The 18,326-nt window shown below is 51.1% G+C and overlaps 1 protein-coding gene across 4 annotated transcripts in view; it reads left to right on the top strand.

Annotated features, from left to right (window-relative positions):
• LOC126184795 (syndetin) overlaps positions 1–18,326 on the top strand; it is a 169,720-nt gene that overhangs the window by 87,882 nt on the left and 63,512 nt on the right. For all 4 annotated transcript variants that reach the window (XM_049927374.1, XM_049927375.1, XM_049927377.1 and 1 more), the window contains 2 exons: positions 7,936–8,149; positions 17,654–17,770. In XM_049927374.1, the coding sequence (XP_049783331.1) occupies positions 7,936–8,149; positions 17,654–17,770 (331 nt within the window). The remainder of the gene's footprint in view (positions 1–7,935; positions 8,150–17,653; positions 17,771–18,326) is intronic.

The raw sequence follows: 18,326 nt of genomic DNA, 5'->3' as shown, positions 1-18,326 counted from the left end.
AGCCTTCGCAGAGCTTATGGTCATCACCAGTGGTCCTTGTCAGGAAGAAGGATGGCAGTTGGCACTTTTTTGTTGATTACAGGAAGCTTAATAAGATAACTAAAAAGGACATTTATCCCCTTCCACGAATTGACGATGATATCGGCAAATCAAAGTAGAGGAGACTGATCGTGAGAAAAGTGCATTCATCACCCGTGAGGGCCTGTATGAGTTTAAGGTGATGCCGTTTGGTTTGTGTAATGCACCAGCAACTGTTGAAGGATTTCTCTGCTGAGCAGAAGAAGGATGCCAAGATATCTCAAATTATGCTTGCCTTAAATCGGTCAGAGGCTGTGAAAGGACAATTTAAGGTAGTTAATGGATTACTTTGCAAGAAAAACTTTGATCCTTTTGGAAAGAGGTGGCTACCAGTGATTCCTAAACTCATGCACTTAGATGTTCTACAGAAATGGGTATTTAGGAGTGTCCATCACTATATGTCGCACTGTCGAGAGTGCCAGAGGAAAAAGGCAGTTCCTCAGAAACCACCTGGCTGACTCATACCAATTCCACCAGTCGAAATGCCTTTCTAGCGTATTGGGATGGACCTCCTCAGACGATCTCCAACATCTGCTAGTGGCAATAGATGGATTATTGTTTGCACTGATTATCTTGACACACTATGCCATTACAAAAGCCATGAAAACAGCCGAAGCATTCGAGGTAGCCAAATTCATCGTGGAAGACATTGTATTAAAACACGGTGCCCCAAGATGATTAGCTGCGGATTGAGTGACAGAGATAAACTGTCGGTGCAACATTACTCATCACACGATGACTGCCTACCATCTGCAAACTAGCGGGCTTCTGAACGCCTTAATAAGACCTTGGCCGACATGCTATCAATGTTCATCATTGTTGAGCAGAGCATATGGGATGACGTTTGCCTACAACACCGCCAAACAAGACACCACAGGATTTATGCCATTTTTCCTGGTGCATGGGTGTGAGGCGACTACGACGGTGGACACTGTGTTTCCGTTACATTCTGATGACGTGGACAATGACTACATTGGCCAGATGTTAACCAGAGCTGAAGAAGCTCAGCAGTTAGCTTGACTCCGCACGCTCCAGGCTCAAGAAAACAATCGCCGAAGGTATGACACAAGCCACCGCCCTGTTGTCTACCAGCCTGGTGACCTCGTCTTGATCTTCACTCCTGTTCGGAAGGTTGGTCTCTCTGAGAAGCTCCTCAGGCACAACTTTTGACCTTATAAGGTTGTAAGACAGTTGTCTGTCAGGAGGCGAAGTATCCAGGATAGATGATTCGTTCCCAGACTAGGACGACGTAACACCGAGACGCTGTTCGCTTAAGGAGGGAGCAATGTCGCAGAAGAAGCTGAGTAGCACCGTGGTGTAATGGTTATGATACTAAACTGTTGCATGGAGGGCCGTGAGCTCAAAACTCACCTGGACTGTACAATTTTAATGTCTGTATTCTTTTCGAGTACATTGTAGAAATATCCACACTTGTCAAGAATCATTGTACTGGAATGTTCTGTTGCTGTATATACAGGGTGCTACAAAAAGGTACGGCCAAACTTTCAGGAAAAATTCCTCATACACAAAAAAAGAAAATATGTTGTATGGACATGTGTCCGGAAACGCTTACTTTGCATGTTAGAGCTCATTTTATTACTTCTCTTCAAATCACATTAACCATGGAATGGAAACACGCAGCAACAGAACGTACCAGCGTGACTTCAAACACTTTGTTACAGGAAATGTTCAAAATGTCATCCGTTAGCGAGGATACATGCATCCACCCCCCGTCGCATGGAATCCCTGATGCGCTGATGCAGCCCTGGAGAATGGCGTATTGTATCACAGCCGTCCACAATATGAGCACGAAGAGTCTCTACATTTGGTACCGGGGTTGCGTATACAAGAGCTTTCAAATGCCCCCATAAATGAAAGTCAAGAGGGTTGAGGTCAGGAGAGGGTGGAGGCCATGGAATTGGTCCGCCTCTACCAATCCATCGGTCACCGAATCTGTTGTTCAGAAGCATACGAACACTTCGTCTGAAATGTGCAGGAGCTCCATCGTGCATGAACCACATGTTTTGTCGTACTTGTAAAGGCACATGTTCTAGCAGCACAGGTAGACTATCCAGTATGAAATCATGATAACGTGTTCCATTGAGCGTAGGTGGAAGAACGTGGGGCCTAATCAAAACATCACCAACAATGCCTGCCCAAACGTTCACAGAAAATCTGTGTTGATGACGTGATTGCACAATTGCATGCGGATTCTCGTCAGCCCACACATGTTGATTGTGAAAATTTACAATTTGATCACGTTGGAATGAAGCCTCATCTGTAAAGAGAACATCTGCACTGAAATGAGAATTGACACATTGTTGGATGAACCATTCGCAGAAGTGTACCCGTGGAGGCCAATCAGCTGCTGATAGTACCTGCACACGCTGTACACGGTACGGAAACAACTGGTTCTCCCGTAGCGCCCTCCATACAGTGACGTGGTCAGTGTTACCTTGTACAGCAGCAACTTCTCTGACGCTGACATTAGGGTTATTGTCAACTGCACGAAGAATTGCCTCGTCCATTGCAGGTGTCCTCGTCGCTCTAGGTCTTCCCCAGTCGCGAGTCATAGGCTGGAATGTTCCGTGCTCCCTAAGACGCCGATCAATTGCTTCGAACGTCTTCCTGTCGGGACACCTTCGTTCTGGAAATCTGTCTCGATACAAACGTACTGCGCCACGGCTATTGCACCGTGCTAATCCATACATCAAATGGGCATCTGCCAACTCCGCATTTGTTAACATTGCACTAACTGAAAACCACGTTTGTGATGAACACTAACCTGTTGACACTACATACTGATGTGCTTGATGCTAGTACTGTAGAGCAATGAGTCGCATATCAACACAAGCACCGAAGTCAACATTACCTTCCTTCAATTGGGCCAACTGGCGGTGAGTCGAGGAAGTACAGTACATACTGACGAAACTAAAATGAGCTCTAATATGGAAATTAAGTGTATCCGGACACATGTCCACATAACATATTTTCTTTATTTGTGTGTGAGGAATGTTTCCTGAAAGTTTGGCCGTACCTTTTTGTAACACCCTGTATACTGTATGTGCTCTGGCCAGAGGCAGTTCACTCCACGCTCCTGTATGTGCAAGTGCTGAATAAACCTTTGTTAATTGAAGTTGGTATTTGTCATTCATCTAATTACACCTTCTTCTTTGTAACAATATCATTGCATGTGCTGCAACAATGTGATGTTTTAAATAGTCTTGGGTTGTCTGAACTTGTGCATAGACTTTATCTTTGACATTACCCTAGAGAGAGAAGTCCATTGACCTCAGATCGGGTGAATGTTCAGGCCAACTGATAACACCTTCATGTCTGTCCAGCAACTGTTAAAAAGCTGACAGAGTCCTTTCCTAGCTACAAGCAAGTAGTGAACTGGACACCCATCATACTGCTACCACATAAATGTACATATTTCAGATGGTACTTCTTCTAGAAGAGCTAGTAGCACTCCAGTAAGGAATTGTGTCACCCATTAAGGTTTCTTCAATAAAGTAAGTGTGGTGTCACCGCCAGACACCACACTTGCTAGGTGGTAGCTTTTAAATCGGCCGCGGTCCGCTAGTATACGACGGACCCGCGTGTCGCCACTGTCCGTGATTGCAGACCGAGCGCCACCACACGGCAGGTCTAGAGAGACGTACTAACACTCGCCCCAGTTGTACAGCCGACTTTGCAAGGAACGGTTCACTGACAACTACGCTCTCATTTGCCGAGATGATGGTTAGCATAGCCTTCAGCTACTTTTGCTACGACCTAGCAAGGCGCCGTATTCCATTGATATTGAGATTCTATTAATGTATCATCAAGAGCGATGTTCTACAAATGTGGATTAAAGTTAAGTGTTCCAGAAGCTTACGTACTTTTCTTTATAGCATTCATTACGTATCCTGTTTCAGACCTCACGCTGGCCTGCGTGAGTTTGAGCGCATGCCTTTCGGCTTCCTCTCATTGTGTCTAGGCTGTCTTGTCTAGACACAACAGTAAGGACCAATGACCTAGTCTCCAATAGTCCCATACCAAACATTCACATTCTACTACCTCTTATGTTCAGCCTGCATCAACCGGTATGAATTCTCAGCAGCCCAATAATACATATTTCTTACATTCAGATTTTCATGATTTGTAATGGTATCTTCATTGTTAAAGAGAACACTTAGAAGAAAGAAACTATTATCCAGGCATCGCATTGGAGTCAAGTGATAGAATTCTTTGCATCTCCTACCATCCCACTGCTTAATCTGCTGATGAAATGACATGAAATGAATGAAACCTGTTTGCATTAAAAATGTGTACGATGGTGATTTGACTTCCTCTAGATACGTTCACAGATTCTCTGGAATTTACATGTGGATTATAATGGCTCTGAGCACTATGGGACTAAACATCTATGGTCATCAGTCCCCTAGAACTTAGAACTACTTAAACCTAAGGACATCACACAACACCGAGTCATCACGAGGCAGAGAAAATCCCTGACCCCACCGGGAATCGAACCCGGGCGTGGGAAGCGAGAATGCTACCGCACGACCACGAGCTGTGGACTGTGGATTATATGCAGCAGCTGGCAGAACATACATTTTGTTTGCTCCACACAGTACAGGCTGCTCTTTACTCTCTGCACAGAACTCCAGTCCCCTTCCAATAACAATTTTGTACATATGTGCTGAATTGTCATTCTTATTAGCCACTGTCTATCAGGATGCCTTTGTGTATACAACTGAACTATTCTTTTCATGTTTCGTGTCTTGGTTTGTGAAAGACGTGTCTTTTTTTCAAACTAAACAGCACTCTGTACACCTAAATGACAAATAGAATAAAAGCAACATTTTCCTGTGTACCCCTTTTGTGCCAGATCTCAGTGGTGCGGCAGTTTCATCCTTATCCAGTGTGATATATTTTCTTATTTTTGTATGAAACCACAAACTTTTGCATAAGACAGCATTCAGTTACAAATTAAAAATGTATAAATCTTAAGGTTCGAAACCAGTAACCAGATTCAGAAGAGTAAAACACTGTTGAATTTGTCTCTTTTAGAAACACGATAATAGCTGCTGAAATTCCATTTGAAAAAAGGAATGTTGATACCAATATCTCTGTAATTAATATAGCTATGAAAACAGAGACTATACTTCTTTTATTGAGGACTTTTTCACAATTCACATGGGTGAAAATGGGATTACAGTATTGTAAATGGTTCTCAAAACATATGAGATGAAGCATAGGTGAATTACTGTGTATACTAATTTATGTATAACCACTACACAGCTTCTTGTGTTAGAACTACGGGTACAATGTTGCTGTGTTGAACTTCACAAATTGAGGGTTCTCTTTCCGTTATATGGTACCTCCTCACAACCCATCTTTACCTGGCGTAAATCTGTCTCCTCATTAATGTTCCTGTTCAGTTACTTATACCATGTGTTTTGCCTTGTTGACAGATATTGTTACCACTTCTAACTGTTCAGATCGTCAAAACTTGACAATTGTACAACCAACCCAACTACACTTCAGTTAAATTGAAAAAATTCATTAAATTTGTGTCCTTGAGTCAAGGAACATGGTGATTTTACATACCCAGTCATAAAAGGTCTACAAAAGTCCCATCATTTACCTCTTAAATTAATTAATGTTTACTTGTGTGATCATACGAGTGCAGTAAAAGACTTTTTTTTACACCATCAGTGCACACATCTTTTGATATTTATCCCTTTTAGGTCACTGAATTACCATTGTTGGCTAAACAATCCAAAGTGAGGAATTGTATGGCTGAATGGTCTTCCAGTTTATCCATTTAAATGAACCCCAAAAAATCCATCTAATTTAAAAACCCATATAAGCAAAATTGATCTGTAGGTAAAGTTGATATTTGACTCATGTTACTGAATATTATGTTTTATTGATGTCAAAGCCATCACAGTGCCAGTTTGATAAATTGTTTCCTTGCGTAGTAATTCTGTAGCTGCATGCCAAGAAGGAGAATAAAATTTTTCTTTTGTCTGTATTTTAGTAATCACAGTTTCCATTCTAATTTTTATTTACAACATGTAGAAGTATGAAACCGGAATTTCCCTGTAGATGGTGCTAGCCGTCAGTGTACAGCCCATGAAACCACATCTTCAGAGCCATCTGCTTCCTGTAACGACTGACGACAAATGTCAACACACAGTAACCCAAGTTCCACCATACATCGGTATCTGTTTGAAACCTGTAAACATGTCGAGTTATATGCCTACGAACTACGATTTGTGGACAGCATTGGTTTTCTATCATTTGAAGAAAACTGCTGCAGAATCACATTGAATGCTTGTCGAAGCTTTTGGCAAACATGCTCTTGGGAAAACATGGTGTTTCGAGCGGTTCAAAAAATTCAAAAGCAATGATTTTGACGTGAGAAACGATGAGCGTGGGAAACCACCGAAAAAGTTCGAAGACAGCAAATTGCAGGCCTTCTTGGATGAAAATGATAAAATCGACAGAAACTTATCAAACAATTGAATGTGATACAGAAAGCCATTTATCTTAAGTTGAAAGCTATGGGACAGGTGCAGAAAGTGGGAAAATGGGTTCTGCATGAGCTGAATGAAAGACAGCAAGCAAATTGAAAGACCACTGGTGAGATGCTGCTTCCCAGATACAAAAGAAAGTCATTTCTCCATCGAATAATGACAGGTGATGAAAAATGGATCCTAAGCATTGTAAATCATGGGTGAATCCAGACAAACCATCGACATCCACTGCAAGGCCAAATTGCTTTGGAAAGAAGACAATGCAGTGTGTTTGGTGGGATCAGAAGAGTGGCATCTGTTATGAGCTGCCAAAACCTGGTGAAACCGTTAACACTGATCACTACCAACAGCAATGATTGATTTTAATTGAGCATCATGTGAAAAACGACCGAAATATGGAAAAAGGCTACACAAAATCATATTGCTCCATGATAACACCCCATCACAAGAAGCAAAACGGGTTAGGGGAACGATCGAGGTGTTCAATTGGGAAATACTAGAGTATGCGGCTTATTCTCCAAACTTGGCTCCATCTGATTATCATCTATTTGCATCAGTGGGACGTGCTCTTGCTGAACAACTCTTAAATTCACATGAAAATGTATGAAAATAGCTAGCTGGCTGGTTCACTTCAAAAGAACTGTTTCTTTGGTGTGGCATCCATAGCCTGCCGGAAAGGTAGGAGATATTTATAAATAGCAATAAAGATTATTTTGAATAAAATATTGTTTATCAGTTTTGACAACAGTCGTGTAATTATTGCAACCAATGTCCGGTTTCATACTTCTACACCTGGTATTTTACAGATTTTATTTTGACTCTACTCCAGTTCCAGACCCCAGAATACTGCTTTATTACAGATAATCAATAAAAAGAATAAAGTTAATCACTCATGATTGTGGTAGCTGTGTGTGTGTGTGTGTGTGTGTGTGTGTGTGTGTGTGTGTGTGTGTGTGTGTGTGTGTGTGTGTGTGTGTGCGCGTGCGTGCGTGCATGTGCGTGCGTGCGTGCATGTGTGTGCGTGCGTGCATGTGTGTGCGCGTGCGTGCTTGTGCACAACCTTATTTAACAGTTCAGTATTGTTGGTGTGCTTGTCTGCTGCTCACTGCCTCAGCCATATGGTGAGAGTTTAAATTTGCCTCTTCCATTGTAGGTATTGCGCCCAGAAGTTTTCAGTATTGTATAAATGTGCTTGCTTTATTAACAGCTGTAGTTGTTGCTCCTAAAAGTTTATGTTCAGTGAAAATGTGATTCGTTCTTGACTATGATTCATGTAGCACCCTTTCGTATATGTATTGAAGAGTCTGTATTTTTATTTCATTTGCAGAAATCCAAAACCATTTGTAAGGAAACAGGTGCAACATGATTTTCTTAAAGTCCCTGTACTCACAACTACAACATTAACAGTTCTGCGTTACTGTGGAAAATATCTGCAAATGAGTCAGCTTCTTCGACGTATTGCAAGTGACGTCATTGCAGGAATGATTCAATTGTTTGAATACTACATGTATGCTGTGTTTGTCTTCTTCACTGCTGACCTGGTATGTTTTCAGTTTATTCAGAACATTTCGCATTTGATTATATGTAAACCTTTGGCTTTCACATTAGAAAGGTATGCAGTGTTGTTAAAAATGTGTTGAAGAAAAGTTGCCATTCCTGAACTGCTTATATATTGCAAATTGTAGAACAGGAGGTTGGTAAATGATGTGATCTAATTCTGAATCAGACATGCTCTATAAATTCTTAGTCACTAAGTGAGGTTTTTTAGTCTCCCTCCCTCTCCCTCTCCCACACTCCCTCTCTCCCTGTCCCCCTCCCACACTCCCTCTCTCCTTCTCCCCCTCCCACACTCCCTCTCTCCCTCCCTCCCTCCCTCTCCCCCTCCCACACTCCCTCTCCCCCTCCCACACTCCCTCTCCCCCTCCCGCCTCCTGGCCGCTGTCCCGCCTCCTGGCCGCTGTCCCGCCTCCTGGCCGCTGCCCCGCCTCCTGGCCGCTGCCCCGCCTCCTGGCCGCTGTCCCGCCTCCTGGCCGCTGCCCCGCCTCCTGGCCGCTGCCCCGCCTCCTGGCCGCTGCCCCGCCTCCTGGCCGCTGTCCCGCCTCCTGGCCGCTGCCCCGCCTCCTGGCCGCTGCCCCGCCTCCTGGCCGCTGCCCCGCCTCCTGGCCGCTGCCCCGCCTCCTGGCCTCTGCCCCGCCTCCTAGCCGCTGCCCCGCCTCCTGGCCGCTGCCCCGCCTCCCCCTCACCTACTCTCACCCTCCACAAGCCCTCCACCCGCCCCTGCTCTGCCCTCTCTCCCTCCCCTCTCCTTTCCTCTCACCTTCCCCCTCTCTCCCATCCATCCCATCTCTCCCTCCCATCCCCTCTCTCCCTCCCTTCCCTCCCCTCTGTCGATCCTCTCCTCTCTCTCCCTCTAGTCCCCCCTCTCCCAACCCCATCTCACCGCCCTCTGTCCCTGCCATCCACTCTATCCCTCCCCTCCCCACTCTCTCTCCACTCCCCACTGCCCTCTCCCATCTGCATCTACATCTACATCTACATCCATACTCCGCAAGCCACCCGACGGTGTGTGGCGGAGGGTACCCTTAGTACCTCTATCGGTTCTCCCTTCTATTCCAGTCTTCTATTGTTCGTGGAAAGAAGGATTGTCTGTATGCTTCCGTGTGGGCTCTAATCTCTCTGATTTTATCCTCATGGTCTCTTTGCGAGATATACGTAGGAGGGAGCAATATACTGCTGGACTCTTCGGTGAAGGTATGTTCTCAAAACTTTAACAAAAGCCCGTACCGAGCTACTGAGCGTCTCTCCTGTAGAGTCTTCCACTGGAGTTTATCTATCATCTCCGTAACGCTTTCGCGATTACTAAATGATCCTGTAACGAAGTGCGCTGCTCTCCTTTGGATCTTCTCTCTCTCTTCTATCAACCCTATCTGGTATGTACCGCTGAGCAGTATTCAAGCAGTGGGCGAACGAGTGTACTGTAACCTACTTCCTTTGTTTTCGGATTGCATTTCCTTAGGATTCTTCCAATGAATCTCAGTCTGGCATCTGCTTTACCGACGATCAACTTTATATGATCATTCCATTTTAAATCACTCCTAATGCGTACTCCTAGATAATTTATGGATTTATCTGCTTCCAGTTGCTGACCTGATGTTTTGTAGCTAAATGATAAGGGATCTATCTATCTATGTATTCGCAGCACATTATACTTGTCTACATTGAGATTCAATTGCCATTCCCTGCACCATGCGTCAATTCGCTGCAGATCCTCCTGAATTTCAGTACAATTTTCCATTGTTACAACCTCTCGATACACCACAGCATCATCTGCAAAAAGCCTCAGTGAACTTCCAATGTCATCCACCAGGTCATTTATGTATATTGTGAACAGCAACGGTCCCATGACACTTCCCTGTGCCACACCTGAAATCACACTTACTTCGGAAGTCTTCTCTCCATTGAGAATGACATGCTGCGTTCTGTTATCTTGGAACTCCTCAATCCAGTCACACAATTGGTCTGATAGTCCATATGCTCTTACTTTGTTCATTAAACGACTGTGGGGAACTGATCGAACGCCTTGCGGAAGTCAAGAAACACGGCATCTACCTGGGAACCCGTGTCTATGGCCCTCTAAGTCTCGTGGACGAATAGTGCGAGCTGGGTTTCTCACGACCGTCTTTTTCGAAACCCATGCTGATTCCTACAGAGTAGATTTCTAGTCTCCAGAAAAGTCATTATACTCAAACATAATACGTGTTCCAAAATCTGTTCGACGTCCCTTCTTGAAAACGGGGATGCCCTGTGCCCTTTTCCAATCCTTTGGAACGCTACGCTCTTCTAGAGACCTACGGTACACCGCTGCAAGAAGGGGGGCAAGTTCCTTCGCGTACTCTGTGTAAAATCGAACTGGTATCCCATCAGGTCCAGCGGCCTTCCCTCTTTTGAGCAATTTTAATTGTTTCTCTATCCCTCTGTCGTCTATTTCGATATCTACCATTTTGTCATCTGTGGGACAATCTAGAGAAGGAACTACAGTGCAGTCTTCCTCCGTGAAACAGCTTTGGAAAAAGACATTTAGTATTTCGGCCTTTAGTCTGTCATCCTCTGTTTCTGTACCATTTTGGTCACAGAGTGTCTGGACATTTTGTTTTGATCCACCTACCGCTTTGACATAAGACCAGAATTTCTTAGGATTTTCTGCCAAGTCAGTACATAGAACTTTACTTTCGAATTCATTGAACGCCTCTCGCATAGCCCTCCTCACACTACATTTCGCTTCACGTAATATTTGTTTGTCTGCAAGGCTTTGGCTATGTTTGTGTTTGCTGTGAAGTTCCCTTTGCTTCCACAGCAGTTTTCTAACTCGGTTGTTGTACCACGGTGGCTCTTTTCCATCTCTTACGATCTTGCTTGGCACATACTCATCTAATGCATATTGTACGATGGTTTTGAACTTTGTCCACTGATCCTCAACACTATCTGTACTTGAGACAAAACTTTTGTGTTCAGTCATCAGGTACTCTGTAATCTGCTTTTTGTCACTTTTGCTAAACAGAAAAATCTTCCTACCTTTTTCAATATTTCTGTTTATGGCTGAAATCATCGATGCCGTAACCGCTTTATGATCGCCGATTCCCTGTTCTGCGTTAACTGTTTCAAATAGCTCGGGTCTGTTTGTCACCAGAAGGTCTAATATGTTATCGCCACGAGTCGGTTTAACTGCTCAAGGTAGTTTTGAGATAAAGCACTTAAAAAAATTTCACTGGATTCTTTGTCCCTGCCACCCATTACGAACGTTTGAGTCTCCCAGTCTATATCCGGCAAATTAAAATCTCCGCCCAGAACTATAACGTGGTGGGGAAATCTACTAGAAATATTTTCCAAATTATCCTTCAGCTGCTCAGCCACAACAGCTGCAGAGCCAGGGGGCCTATAAAGACATCCAATTATCATGTCTGAGCCTGCTTTAACCGTGACCTTCACCCAAATCATTTCACATTTCAGATCTCCTCCCCTCTGTCCTCTCTCCTCTCCTTTGTCCTCCCCTCTGTCCTCTGTCCTCCCCTCTGTCCTCCCCTCTGTCCTCTGTCCTCCCCTCTGTCCTCCCCCTGTGTCCTCTGTCCTCCCCCTGTGTCCTCTGTCCTCCCCCTGTGTCCTCTGTCCTCCCCCTGTGTCCTCTGTCCTCCCCCTGTGTCCTCTGTCCTCCCCCTGTGTCCTCTGTCCTCTCCCTGTGTCCTCTGTCCTCCCCGCTGTCCTCTGTCCTCCCTTCTGTCCTCTGTCCTCCCTTCTGTCCTCTGTCCTCCCCTCTGTCCTCTGTCCTCCCCTCTGTCCTCTGTCCTCCCATCCCCTCTCTCCTCCCATCCCCTCTCTCCATCCCATACCCTCTCTCCATCCCATACCCACTCTACCCTCTCCAACCCATACCCTCTCTACCCTCTCCATCCCATACCCTCTCTACCCTCTCCATCCCATACCCTCTCTACCCTCTCCATCCCATACCCTCTCCATCCCATACCCTCACTAGCCTCACCCTCCCATACCCTCTCCATCCCATACCCTCACTAGCCTCTCCCTCCCCCCTCTCCCACCCCCGTCACTCACCACCCCTCTCCCCTCTGCCTCCCCTCTCCCCCTCTGCCGACCCCTCCCCCACTGCCTGCCCCCTCCCCCGACCCCTCCCCCACTGCCTGCCCCCTCCCCCTCCCCCCACTGACTCTCCCCTCCCACTCTCCCCTCCCCTCACACTCTCCCCTCCCCTACACTCTCCCCTCCCCTACACTCTCCCCTCCCCTCACACTCTCCCTTCCCCTCACACTCTCCCCTCCCCTCCCACTCTCCCCTCCCCCTCCCACTCTCCCCTCCCCTCCCACTCTCCCCTCCCCCTCCCACACACCCCTCCCCCTCCCACTCACCCCTCCCACTCTCCCCTCCGCCTCACCCCTCCCACTCTCCCCTCCGCCTCACCCCTCCCACTCTCCCCTCCGCCTCACCCCTCCCACTCTCACCTCCCTCTCCCCTCCCTCACCCCTCCCACTCTCTCCTCCCTCTCCCCTCCCACTCTCACCTCCCTCTCCCCTCCCCATCTCCCCTCCCCCTCACCCCTCCCCATCTCCCCTCCCCATCTCCCCTCCCCATCTCCCCTCCCCATCTCCCCTCCCCATCTCCCCTCCCCATCTCCCCTCCCCTCCCCATCTCCCCTCCCCATCTCCCCTCTCCCCTCCCCTCCCCCTCTCCCCTCCCCCTCTCCCCTCTCCCCTCCCCACCCCCTCTCCCCTCCCCCTCCACTCCCCATCTCACCTCCCCCCTCACCCCTCCCCATCTCCCCGACCCCTCTCCCCTCCTCCTTTCCCCTACCCTCTCCCCCTCCCACCACCCATCCCCATCTCTCCTTCCCCTCTCCCCTCCTCTTTCCTCCTCATCTCCTCTCCTCTTTCCTCCTCATCTCCCCTCCCCCCTCTCCCGTCACCCTCTACCCTCCCCCTCTACCCTCCCCCTCTACCCTCCCCCTCTACCCTCCCCATCTACCCTCTCCCTCTACCCTCTCCCTCTACCCTCCCCCCACCCTCCCCCATTCCTCCCCCTTCCTTCGCTCCCACCTCCCTCCCGCCCCTCCCCCTTCTCCCACCCCTCTATTTCCCCTCCCCTCTTTCCCCTTCTCCCCTCCCTTCTCTTCCCCTTTTCCCCTCCCCTTTCTTCCTTCCCCTTTCTCCCACCCCTCCCCTCCCTCCCACCCCTCTCCCCACCTCTCTCTCCCTTCGTCCCCTCTCCCCCTCCCCTCTCTCCCTTCGTCCCCTCTCCCCCTCCCCTCTCTCCCTTCGTCCCCTCTCTCCCTTCGTCCCCTCTCTCCCTTCGTCCCCTCTCCCCCTCCCCTCTCTCCCTTCGTCCCCTCTCCCCATTCGCCCCCTCTCCCCCTCCCCTCTCTCCCTTCGTCCCCTCTCCCCCTCCCCTCTCTCCCTTCGTCCCCTCTCCCCCTCCCCTCTCTCCCTTCGTCACCTCTCCCCCTCCCCTCTCTCCCTTCGTCCCCTCTCCCCTCTCTCCCTTCGTCCCTCCTCCCCCTCCCCTCTGTCCCTTCCTCCCCTCTCACCCTCACCTCTGTCCCTTCCTCCCCTCTCACCCTCCCCTCTGTCCCTTCGTCCGCCCTCCCCCTCCCCTCTGTCCCTTCGTCCGCCCTCCCCCTCCCCTCTGTCCCTTCGTCCGCCCTCCCCCTCCCCTCTGTCCCTTCGTCCGCCCTCCCCCTCCCCTCTGTCCCTTCGTCCGCCCTCCCCCTCCCCTCTGTCCCTTCGTCCGCCCTCCCCCTCCCCTCTGTCCCTTCGTCCGCCCTCCCCCTCCCATCTGTCCCTTCGTCCGCCCTCCCCCTCCCCTCTGTCCCTTCGTCCGCCCTCCCCCTCCCCTCTGTCCCTTCGTCCGCACTCCCCCTCCCCTCTGTCCCTTCGTCCGCCATCCCCCTCCCCTCTGTCCCTTCGTCCGCCCTCCCCCTCCCCTCTGTCCCTTCGTCCGCCCTCCCCCTCCCCTCTGTCCCTTCGTCCGCCCTCCCCCTCCCCTCTGTCCCTTCGTCCGCCCTCCCCCTCCCCTCTGTCCCTTTGTCCGCCCTCCCCCTCCCCTCTGTCCCTTTGTCCGCCCTCCCCCTCCCCTCTGTCCCTTCGTCCGCCCTCCCCCTCCCCTCTGTCCCTTCGTCCGCCCTCCCCCTCCCCTCTGTCCCTTCGTCCGCCCTCCCCCTCCCCTCTGTCCCTTCGTCCGCCCTCCCCCTCCCCTCTGTCCCTTCGTTCGCCCTCCCGCTCCCCTCTGTCCCTTCGTCCGCCCTCACCCTCCCCTCTGTCCCTTCGTCCGCCCTCACCCTCCCCTCTGTCCCTTCGTCCGCCCTCCCCCTCCCCTCTGTCCCTTCGTCCGCCCTCCCCCTCCCCTCTGTCCCTTCGTCCGCCCTCCCCCTCCCCTCTGTCCCTTCGTCCGCCCTCCCCCTCCCCTCTGTCCCTTCGTCCGCCCTCCCCCTCCCCTCTGTCCCTTCGTCCGCCCTCCCCCTCCCCTCTGTCCCTTCGTCCGCCCTCCCCCTCCTTTCTGTCCCTTCGTCCGCCCTCCCCCTCCCCTCTGTCCCTTCGTCCGCCCTCCCCCTCCCCTCTGTCCCTTCGTCCGCCTTCCCCCTCCCCTCTGTCCCTTCGTCCCCCCTCCACTCTGTCCCTTCGTCCCCCCTCCACTCTGTCCCTTCGTCCCCCCTCCACTCTGTCCCTTGGCCCCCCTCCCCCACCCCTCTGTCCCTTTGCCCCCCTCCCCCACCCCTCTGTCCCTTTGCCCCCCTCCCCCACCCCTCTGTCCCTTTGCCCCCCTCTCCTCTCTCCCTTCGTCTCCTCTCCCCTTCCCCTTTCCTCTCCCCTTCCCTTTCTCCTCTCACCCTTCGTCTCCTCTCCCCCTCCGCCACTACTCTCTCCCTTCGTCTCCTCTCCCCCTACCCCACTACTCTCTCCCTTCGTCTCCTCTCCCCCTCCCCCACTACTCTCTCCCTTCGTCTCCTCTCCCCCTCCCCCACTACTCTCTCCCTTCGTCTCCTCTCCCCCTCCCCCACTACTCTCTCCCTTCGTCTCCTCTCCCCCTCCCCCACTACTCTCTCCCTTCGTCTCCTCTCCCCCTCCCCCACTACTCTCTCCCTTCGTCTCCTCTTCCCCTCCCTCACTACTCTCTCCCTTCGTCTGCTCTACCCCTCCCCCACTACTCTCTCCCTTCGTCTGCTCTACCCCTCCCCCACTACTCTCTCCCTTTGTCTCCTGTCCCCCTACCCCACTACTCTCTCCCTTTGTCTCCTGTCCCCCTCCCCCACTACTCTCTCCCTTCGTCTCCTGTCCCCCTCCCCCACTACTCTCTCCCTTCGTCTCCTGTCCCCCTCCCCCACTACTCTCTCCCTTCGTCTCCTGTCCCCCTCCCCCACTACTCTCTCCCTTCGTCTCCTCTCCCCCACCCCCACTGTTCTCCCCCTTCGTCTCCTCTCCCCCTCCCCCACTCTCCTCTCCCTTCGTCTCCTCTCCCCCTCCCCCACTCCTCTCTCCCTCCCCCACTCCTCTCTCCCTTCGTCTCACCCCCCCTCACTCTCTCACTTATTTCCTCTCCCCTCTCTCCCTTCCCTTCCCTCCCCCTCTCTCCCTTCCCTTCCCTCCCCCTCTCTCCCTTCCCTTCCCTCCCCCTCTCTCCCTTCCCTTCCCTCCCCCTCTCTCCCTTCCCTTCTCTCCCCCTCTCTCCTCTCTCTCCCTTCCCTTCCCTCCCCCTCTCTCCCTTTCCTTCTCTCCCCCTCTCTCCCTTCCCTTCCCACCCCCTCTCTCCCTTCCCTTCTCTCCCCCTCTCTCCTCTCTCTCTCCCTTCCCTTCCCCTCTCTCCCTTCCCTTCCCCTCTCTCCCTTCCCTTCCCTCCCCCTCTCTCCCTTTCCACCTCCTCTCTACCTTCCCCCTCCCCTCTCCCTTCCCCTCTCCCTCCCCCTCCCCTCTCCCTTCCCCCTCCCCTCTCCCTTCCCCCTCCCCTCTCCCTTCCCCCTCCCCTCTCCCTTCCCCCTCCCCGCCACTCCCTCCCTTCCCCCTCCCCTCCACTCTCTCCCTTCCCCCTCCCCTCTCCCTTCCGCCTCCCCTCCACTCTCTCCCTTCCCCCTCCCCTCCACTCTCTCCCTTCCCCCTCCCCCCTCCCCACCACTCCCTCCCTTCCCCCTCTCCTCCACTCCCTCCACTCCCTCCCTTCCCCCTCTCCTCCACTCCCTTCCCCCTCCCCGCCACTCCCTCCCTTCCCCCTCCCCGCCACTCCCTCCCTTCCCCCTCCCCTCCACTCTCTCCCTTCCCCCCTCCCCTCTAATCCCCCTCCCTGCCCTCTTCCCTCATCCCCTCTAACCCCTTTCCCTGCCCTCTTCCCCCATCCCCTCTATCCCCCCTCTCTGCCCTCTTCCCCCATCCCCTGTATCCCCCGTCCGCGCCCTCTCTTTCCCCTCCCTGCCCTATCTTCCCCCTCCCTGCCCTCTCTTCCCCCTCCCTGCCCTCTCTTCCCCCTCCCTGCCCTCTCTTCCCCCTCCCTGCCCTCTCTTCCCCCTCCCTGCCCTCTCTTCCCCCTCCCTGCCCTCTCTTCCCCCTCCCTGCCCTCTCTTCCCCCTCCCTGTCCTCTCTTCCCCCTCCCTGTCCTCTCTTCCCCCTCCCTGCCCTCTCTTCCCCCTCCCTGCCCTCTCTTCCCCCTCCCTGCCCTCTCTTCCCCCTCCCTGCCCTCTCTTCCCCCTCCCTGCCCTCTCTTCCCCCTCCCTGCCCTCTCTTCCCCCTCCCTGCCCTCTCTTCCCACTCCCTGCCCTCTCTTCCCCCTCCCTGCCCTCTCTTCCCCCTCCCTGCCCTCTCTTCCCCCTCCCTGCCCTCTCTTCCCCCTCCCTGCCCTCTCTTCCCCGTCCCTGCCCTCTCTTCCCCCTCCCTGCCCTCTCTTCCCCCTCCCTGCCCTCTCTTCCCCCTCCCTGCCCTCTCTTCCCCCTCCCTGCCCTCTCTTCCCCCTCCCTGCCCTCTCTTCCCCCTCCCTGCCCTCTCTTCCCCCTCCCTGCCCTCTCTTCCCTTTCCCTGCCCTCTCTTCCCCCTCCCTGCCCACTCTTCCCCCTCCCTGCCCACTCTTCCCCCTCCCTGCCCACTCTTCCCCCTCCCTGCCCACTCTTCCCCCTCCCTGCCCACTCTTCCCCCTCCCTGCCCACTCTTCCCCCTCCCGGCCCACTCTTCCCTTTCCCGGCCCTCTCTTCCCCCTCCCGGCCCCCTCTTGCCCCTCGCTTTCCCATCCCCTCTCCCCCCTCCCAGCCCCTTCTCCCCCTCCCTTTCCCATCCCCTCTCCCCCCTCTTCCTGTCTCCCTCTCCCTTTCCTTCTGCCTCAGGACAGAGGGAAGAGAAGAAAAACTAATGAGAGAATGGTGAGTCAAGACTGGTTGTTAATTGTCTGTTTGCAATGGAATGCATTTCAAAACTTTCAAGTTTCAAAGCATCTTGTCTTAATTTTTAATATGTTCTCTTATGAACGTTTGTATGTAAATTCCAGCAACATGCATCTATTTTCATTTTCAGCAAGGACCTGAAAATTATACTTTCAGTCTTAGACTTCAAGCAACATTAAAACATATAGAAGGAAGCCTCATTCTCCTTGATAGATCAGATAGTGAAATTCAGTCACAGAAGAGTAAGGTAATATTAAATGTTTGATTATTAAAATTTGATATTAAAGTTTGTTCTATGTTCTGACAATTTTAGTTAACTGCTGGAGATCAATAATTGTTAATAGAACAGCATGTCTTATGAACTAAAGTAAGTATGTACAAAGGACAGATTTAATACTATTGGCTGTGAATATATTTATATCTGTTTGGTGCTATACTGTATAGTTATCCATCTTCTGTTTGCATTGAATACCTTGGATATTGATTATTGATGTTAAACTGGATGAAATGTGACAGCAGCACATATAGACAGTCAGAAAACCTCAGTCATTCTGCATTTTGAGCTAGTAGTCCTTAGGCAAATGGGAGAGTTGGGGGCGGGGAGATGTATTGGAGGAAAGAGGGTAGAAAATAGGTGGTTGGCTGTCATCAGTTGTGAACACCATGAAAAAGTTGCTCACACACCATCAAAGGACGCCATCCCTAATTATCTCAACAATCAGAGTACCTTTAATTCTTCAGTTTCTCCTGTAATTGTTGATCAAACTGCCCATGGCTGTACTGATGGTCCATAGTGTCCAGTG

The sequence above is a fragment of the Schistocerca cancellata genome, chromosome 4, assembly GCF_023864275.1.
Source record: "Schistocerca cancellata isolate TAMUIC-IGC-003103 chromosome 4, iqSchCanc2.1, whole genome shotgun sequence".
Taxonomy (NCBI): Eukaryota; Metazoa; Arthropoda; class Insecta; order Orthoptera; family Acrididae; genus Schistocerca; species Schistocerca cancellata.
Note: the sequence above shows the minus strand (reverse complement) of the source record. Positions and strands in the feature narration are given on the sequence as shown.